Genomic DNA, 7,921 nt, shown 5'->3' on the forward strand with positions numbered 1-7,921 from the left:
TTCCCCTCTCTCCCGCTCAGAGGGAGGATACCCCCGTCGTATCATTAAATCAAGAGTTCATTCATTCAACAAGTATTGATGGAGCACCAGTCTGCCCTGAGCCAGGCCCGTCCCCCAGCTGGGTGGTGGCGCTTTCAGCCCCAGATCAGCCGACCTCACCCCACACCCCACAGCCCTTGCAGGCACATTCCTCCCGGACCAGCTGTCCTCTCCTCGCTCCGTCAGGGCTGACACATGTGTCGAGTCTCCCTCACTCCCAAGGAAAATCTTTCCTCCACCCTCGCCATGGGACCCTCTGGCACCCCACCCCTATTCAAACTTGCCCCTTGAGGGTTCCTGCACTGGCCACCTCAGACTGTCCCTTCTCTCTGCTGGTTGCTCTGCTTCTGCCTGAAGGTTAATGTCTGTGCTCCCTGGCGTCTGTCCCTAGCTCTCTCTTCCGATGACGGAACAGCCTCTCTGGGCCATCTCGTCCACCCCACTCCTCCCCTATGTCTCGTGTTCTGGACATAAATACTCAGCAGTCTCTTGGACACTTCCCCCTAAGTATCCCTCAGGACCTCAAATCAAAATGTCCACAACTGAATTCACCACCTTCCCCCAGGCCTCACCCAAACCTGCTTCTTCTGTGTTCTTTCTGTACACCTGTGCTGTCCAATGCAGTGGCCACTAGCCTCATGTTTCATAAACACTTAAGATGTGGCTGGGAGGCTGGGCATGGTGGCTCAAATCTGCAATCCCAACACTTTGGGAGGCTGAGTCAAGAGGACTGCCTGAGCTCAGGGGTCGAGACCAGCCTGGGCAACTTGGTGAGACCTCGTCTCTACGATAAATCACAAAATAAGCTGGGTGTGGTAGCGTGTGCCTGTCGTTTCAGCTACTTGGAAGGCTGAGGCAGAAGGACCGCCTGAGCCCAGCAGGTCGAGGCCGAGGTGGCCATGAGCGAGCCACTGCACTCCAGCCTGGGCAACAGTAAGACTCTGACTCAAAAAAATCAAAAAACAAAAAACAAAGCTGAGCACGGTGCCTCAAGTCTGTAATCCCAGTACTTTGGGAGACCGAGGTGACAGGATCGCCTGAGCTCAGGGGTTTGAGACCAGCCTGGGCAAATTGGTGAGACCTCGTCTCTACAATAAATAAAAAAATAAGCCGGGTGTGGTAGCACGCCTGTAGTTCCAGCTACCTGGAAGGCTGAGGTGGAAGGATCACCTGAACCCAGCAGGTTGAGGCTGTGGTGGCCAAGAGTGTGCCAGTGCACTTCAGCCTGGGTGACAGAGTGAGACTCTAACTCAAAAAAATAAAAAGTGGCTGGTGGAAAATATACATCAGGGTTTTTGTCTGGTTTTTGGCTACAGAGTCTGTTGCCCAGGCAGTGGTGTGATCATAGCTCACTGCAACCTCAGATTCCCTGGGCTCAAGTGATTCTCCTGCCTCAGCCTCCTGAGTAGCTGGGACTGCAGATGTGCACCACCACGTTCAGCTAATTTTTAAATTTTTTGTATATGTAGGGTTCTCACTGTGTTGCCTTAACTGGTCTTGAACTCCTGGCCTCAAAGTATCTTCTCACCTTAACTTCCCTAAGTGTTGGGATTATAGGCATTCTGCCTATATTTATTGGATTTTAATGACTAAGTAAATAAAAAGAAATGTAATAATAATTTTTTATATTGATCACATCAATATGACCACATTGAAGTGGTCATATTTTGCATATACCAGATTTAATAAAATGTAATCTATATATATTTTTTTGTTGGAGTCTCACTGTCCATCAGGTCGGAGTGCAGTGGAGCGCTCACGGCCACTGCAGCCTCAACCTGCCGGGCTCAGGTGATCCTTCCACCTCAGCCTTCCAAGTAGCTGGAACTACAGGTATGTGCTACCACGCTGGCTAATTCTTTGATATATTGTAGAGGTAAGGTTTCCCCAAATTACCCAGACTGGTGTCAGATCCCTGGGCTCAGGCAATCCTCTTGCCTCGGCCTCCCAAAGTGCTGGAATTACAGGCTTGAGCCACCGCACCTGGCCCAATAAAATATATTCTTAAAATGTAATTCCACTGGTTTCCTTGTACTCCTTTTAAAATATGGCTACTAAAAAATTTTTAAGTATATACATGCCTCGAATTATGTTTCTGTTGGATGGTGCTGCCCTGGCCCCTACCTGGCAGCCTGGGTCTCGTCCTTGACTCTCTCTCTCTCACTGTAGGCAAACTGTCCACATCCTACCGACCACTGCTGAGATCCACTCCTCTGCCACACCCTTGTCAGAGTGGACATCACGGCAGGACACCCTAACTTCCACCTGGTCCCCTTCGATCCACTCTACTCTGCAACCCAAGTGGACTCCCTAAAAACCAGACTCAACTGCATCTGGCATTGCTTTTGGAGTCGCATGGCTCTCCCCATGGCCTGAGCACCCTCTCTTCCTCTTTGCTTCGTGAATTCTTACCCTTCCCATCTCAGCTGAAATGCTCCTCGGAGGCTCTTCAAGACCCCCTCCTGAAAGAACGCCCCACACTTTCCGGTGCCTTCCTGCTTACTTGTCTCAGCTCTAGACTGTCCCTGCTCGTGAAGGTGGGAACTGTTTGGGCTGTCTGTCCACTTTAAGCCCGGAGGAGGTTAGGTTCAGACTGCCGGCCTCTGTCTTTTTCACTTTTGCTTCTGTCTCCTTGGGGGACTCCCCTGCCAGTGGATGTCCTCCTTGTCTGCCACGCCCCGCTGTCTCCTGTGTGCGACTGACACCCTCCAGGTGCAGTTTGCACCTCCAGCTCCCTGCTCCGCATGTTGCCTCACTCCCAGCAGCAGGTCCGGTCTGAACTCACCACAGACTGCCTCCTTTTCCAGGTGCCCCTTGTTCTCCGTCCCATCCCCGCTGCCACCCACACTATGATTCCAGAACAACAGGAAGAGTCTCCTTGCAAGGCCTGCACTCTGATCCCAAGGACTCGCGCCTGACAGCCTTCCCAGACACACTTGAGATCATCACATCTCTCCCTTGCCCCAGACCCGCAGGGCCTCCTCTCTGCTCCTTGAGTACAGCGGGTGCCTCCCCAAAAGCTCATGCTGCCAATCTCTCCCGTTTCCTGTTTCTCTGCCCCCATGTGTGTCCTGTGAGAGCACGCACCCATCTGGGAACGCACTCTGACTGGGCTCTTTCTCAAAATAAATGTTTGTTGCATGAATGAATGAGGGGGTAGGCAAAGCAGCGGGGGCTGTCTGGGTCTCCTCTTCCCACATTCGGGGCTAGCCCCTGCCCCCCCCCCCGCCTTACCAGTGAGGCCAAGATGGAGCCTCCAATCCAAGGGCTGAACTTGCGCTCCATGGTGCTATTGCTGGCAATGAGCTTCAGCCGCATGCTCTGGGGACACAAAGGGGCTGGGGGAAGCAGACACCTAGGTTCTGGGAAGGGGCAGGGCGTGGGGACACGGGGGAGACCGGGGCAGGGGCCTGCTCTGGTGGCCAGGACACTTGAGGTGTGGGAAGGAGGAAGGACTCAGCCCTGAGGGGCTAAGCCAGGCCTGCAGTTGGGGGCGCTGAGTGGTGGCGTGGACTCCTACCGGCGGGGTCTTCTGGGAAAGCTCTCGATTGAGCCTGTCGGTGAAGCCCTGCAGCAGCGTGTTCCCGCCGGTGACAATGACACTGCCGTACAGGCCCTAAGAGCAGGGAGGAGGAGTAAGCCGGCAGGGAACAGCCCCTCCCTGCCTGCCCCCCCCACTCCAGAGTCCCTTTGCCCAGCGTCAGCCTCGGGCCTCACCGGGCGAATGTCGATGTCACACATGCCGATGCTGGTGGTCACCACGTGGCCCACGCCCAGCATGGTGTTCCCTGACAAGCCCTGTGAAGAAAGGCGGCTGGGGCTTTGGACCCTCTGCCCTCTCCCTAGACCTGGCCATCCTCCCCGGCCTCCCCTCAGACACGGGGATGCCAGTCAGCACCCACACCAGTGCCTGCCACGCAGCCAAACCTTGACGTTCGAGGGATCAAACAGGCCCTCGGGAATGCGGAGCCGCTCCGCGCCGTAGTCTGTGTTGTAGCCGTTGGGCATCTCGTAATGCACGGTGGGCATTTGCGCCGCCACCCTGCCCAGAGGAAAGCAAGACTCGGCCTGGGTGCTCAAGAAGGACCCGGGGTCCTCCACCGGGGGTCCTGCAGCACCAGAGGCCCCCAGTTCTGCCCTCTTTCCCACCCCAGCCCCAAGCCCCACTCACTGCTCATCATAGGGGCAGTCTGAGACCTGCAGCACCGAGGCCTGGAAGTCCTGGATCACCTCCTAAGAACCCAGGGGTGGGTGAGGGTCTGGCACCCCACGCCCACCCCCCCGCGGGGTCTCTCTCCCATCCCCCATTCACGGCAGAGAGGGTGCTGGGCGGGGAGGAGTTTGGGAGACCCTCTCCAGCATCTCACGTTGCACATGTAGTTATGCCAGGACTTGGAGACCTGGGGGAGCTTCTCCTTCTTCTTCCAGTTGGGGGGGGCACCCTCCCGAACAGGCTCCTGTGGGGGCACAGCCTATTTAGCGCCCAGCCCAGCCCACCCCACCATACCGCCGTCCTGGGCTCTGCAGCTGACCGGCGCTGGGGCCTCTGCTGTGTTGCCCGGAAGAGGGGCTTCTCACCTTCCCTGCTGGAGAGGAGAGAGAATGGGGAGAGCCTGCCTCTGTGCGCGCCACACACACCCTGGGTGTGCAGCTGGTCTGGAAGGCCTCTTCAGAGAAAGCTGAGGGTGTGAGGAACACGGTGGAGACGGGATCTTAAGGGAACGGCCTCTCACTGCGTTGGTGTTATGGAATACTCACAGCTCTCCTGTCTACTGCTGTTTCACTTTACAGGAGAGGAAATTGGGGCCCAGGGAGCTTTATTTACTGTTGTGCTGTTGGCCACGTATCCCTGACACGGCAGAAGCAGAACTTGAACCTGGGTCTGTCAAACCCTAGAACCATCACGCTGCCTGCTGGTTGCGTGACCTCGGCCATGCTCTTCAGCCTGTCTGGTGTCTCCGTCGTCAAAGGAGGAACCAGATGCAGGGTCCTCCGGGGGCCCGGCTGCTCTCTGCTCTGATACCTCATGGGCCAGTGGGTTGGGGGTCATGGGGCAAGTGTCAGGACTCTGAGGGGGCAGCCCACCTTGGCTGCGATCATGTAGGGTGGAATGATGTCAATGGCCATCTCCTGAAAGAGCTCCCGGCACTGCATGGAGATGAAGTCCCCTGCCAGGGGTGACTTGACGATGCCTGGAAGAGGAGGCACTGTCAGAACCCGGTTCTTTGAGGCACCCCCAGCCCCCGCCGCGGCCCCACCTTGCTGCAGGACATAGCCGTCGTGCACCGGAATGGCCGTGGTGTGGGTGGCCCCGCTGTCCAGCACGAGGCCCGTGGAGCGCCCGTTGGCAAAGCTGGCATGGAGTGGGTGGGTCAAAGAGGCAGCAGCAGCCAGCGAGGGGGCTGGATCCAGCTCTGGCCTGGTTACTCGGCTCCACTGGGGTCCATCCCGTCCCCCGTCTCCTGGAGAAAGGCTCTGAGACCCTGGTCACTTCTTCCCTAAGTCCCAACGTCTGTTCCTTCTGAGCCCCCAGCTTCTCTTTATTCTTGGTTCTGCATCCTAGGGGCTCTCTGAAGTGAGGGTCCCTGTTGCCTCAGTGCCCAGCACGGGGTTCATGGCAAAGAAGACCTTGAAAGGAGTCAGTGCTGCGGGGCTGCTGGGGAAGGAGCCGCCTCGGTGCCCTACTCTCCTCCCTCCTCTGTCCAGCTCCAGTCCCTGCTGCCTCCCTGACCCAACTCACTCTCCGCTCAGCCTGACCCAAGGAATGGGAAATGGCCACTTAGCCAGCCACCGCAGGGTCTGAGGCACTCAGCCCACCGGGCTTTCGGCACCGAAGGGACGGGGGAGGTGTTTGCCCATCTGGGTCACTGATCCTTGAAGAACAAGGCCCAGCCCCTAGCTCGCTGCGCCGCGCACCCCACCCCGGGCCTCCACCCGGGCAGAGCAGCTCAGCCCAGAGGATACGCGGTGAGCACGGCCGTCTTGCATAAGAAGAAGGCAGGAATGTTGTACTGCTCGAACATCAGCTCTGTCAGCTTCTCCCGCTTGGCCCGCGTGTTCCACTGGGGAGACAGTGCAGGAGGGGAGGATTCAGGAAGAGACACAGACCCTGCCAACGCATGTGCAGGCACACACAAACACACACACGCACACTCTCACGTACACACACCTGTATATACAGCTATGCTCACACACGTATACATCCACACGTACTCACACACACTTACATATACACACACTCACACACACGTATATACACCTACACTCACACACATACACACACACATATACATGCACACATATACATTCAAATACACTCACGCATATACATGTACGTGCACACACACGCAAACACATGTGCACTCCTACACACATACATACATTCTTGCGTACACACACGCACACTCACACACACACTCATGCGTACACACACACACACACACACACACACTCTTGCACACATGCACATACACATAACTTGAACGGGGGGCCGAGAGGTCAAGCCCCTTGGCACACACGGACCTTTACAATGTGAGAGCTATAAAGAATCGTAAGGAACACAGCTCAAGACACAGCTCAAACCTAGCTGAGGAAAACAAAACCCAGAGAGGAATAGTGACTTGGCCAAGACCACACAGAAGGCTCTTGGCAGAGCTGGGTCTAGAGTCACAGTCCCTTGAGGCCTGGCTCCTTCCAATCCCTGGGACGTCCCTCTTCCCCATTCTAATCACCTCCAGGGCAAGGCAGCGGGGGGAGAGGATTTCTGGGTAGTAATCAAAGATTGAATACAAACATCTCATTTTATATCCTACCAAGAGCTCAGCAGAACTATAATACAGGGGTGTTCTTAAAAGTCACAAGCCCTTCTACAAGTAGCTAATGATTGAAAAAAATCAGGGGAAAAAAAAAGACATAACCCCATAAAAGGCAATAGATGGGCGAAGAGATGCTCAATGTCTGTAGCCATTAGGGAAATATAAATGCATAATGAGCTTCACTTCACGCCTTCTAGAGTGGTGATAATTACAACAAAACAAGACCCCAGAACATAATGAGTGCTGACAAGGATGTGGAGAAGTTGCAGCAATGTAAAATGGTTCAACCACTGTGGAAAACAGTTGATAGTTCCTCAAAAAGGTAAACATGGAATTACCATATGACCAGCAATTCCACTCCTAGTTGTATACCCAAAAGAATTGAAAACAGGTACTCAGACTGGGTATGATGACTCATGCCTGTAATCTCAGCACTCTGGGAAGCTGAAGTGGGATTATTACTTGAGCCCAGGAATTCAAGACCGGCCTGGACAACAAAGCAGGACCTCATTTATCAAAAAAATTAGCCAGGCTTGGTGGCATGCACTGGTAGTCCCAGCTACTCGGGAAGACAGGAGGGTCTCTTGTGCCCAGGAGATCGAGACTGCAGTGAGCCATGATGGTGCTACTGCACTCTAGCCTAGGCAACAGAGTGAGACCCCCTCACCCAGAAAAGAAAAGAAAATAGATACTCAAATCTTTGTATACAAATGTTCATGATAGCCAAAAGGTAGAAACAATCCAAATGTCCATCAATGGATAACAAATAAACTGTGGCATATCTGTACAATGAAGGCATTATACAGCCATAATAAGGGATATGATATATGCTACTATATATATATATACACACACACACACTATGTATGATATGTTGTATATATGATATTGTGTATATTGCATGTATTGTATATATATGATATTGTACATATATGATATATGTTACAATATGGATGAACCTCAAAAACATTATACTAAGTAAAAAAATACGGACACAGGCTGGGCTCAGTGGCTCAGCCTGTAATCCCAGCACTTTGGGAGGCTGAGGTGAGTGGATTGCCTGAGCC

General features: G+C 54.1%; 1 protein-coding gene across 1 annotated transcript in view; it reads right to left on the minus strand.

Annotated features, from left to right (window-relative positions):
- ACTL6B (actin like 6B) overlaps window positions 1-7,921 on the minus strand; it is a gene marked incomplete at its 5' end in the record, with an annotated part of 13,457 nt that overhangs the window by 324 nt on the left and 5,212 nt on the right. Inside the window, 9 exons of the mRNA XM_008048960.1 lie at window positions 3,274-3,360; window positions 3,560-3,655; window positions 3,757-3,837; window positions 3,967-4,081; window positions 4,211-4,272; window positions 4,407-4,496; window positions 5,125-5,231; window positions 5,298-5,392; window positions 6,004-6,101. Of these exons, the coding sequence (XP_008047151.1) occupies window positions 3,274-3,360; window positions 3,560-3,655; window positions 3,757-3,837; window positions 3,967-4,081; window positions 4,211-4,272; window positions 4,407-4,496; window positions 5,125-5,231; window positions 5,298-5,392; window positions 6,004-6,101 (831 nt within the window). The remainder of the gene's footprint in view (window positions 1-3,273; window positions 3,361-3,559; window positions 3,656-3,756; window positions 3,838-3,966; window positions 4,082-4,210; window positions 4,273-4,406; window positions 4,497-5,124; window positions 5,232-5,297; window positions 5,393-6,003; window positions 6,102-7,921) is intronic.

This window comes from Carlito syrichta, unplaced genomic scaffold, assembly GCF_000164805.1.
Source record: "Carlito syrichta isolate Samal-C Ts95f unplaced genomic scaffold, Tarsius_syrichta-2.0.1 Scaffold130370, whole genome shotgun sequence".
In the NCBI taxonomy this organism is placed as follows: Eukaryota; Metazoa; Chordata; class Mammalia; order Primates; family Tarsiidae; genus Carlito; species Carlito syrichta.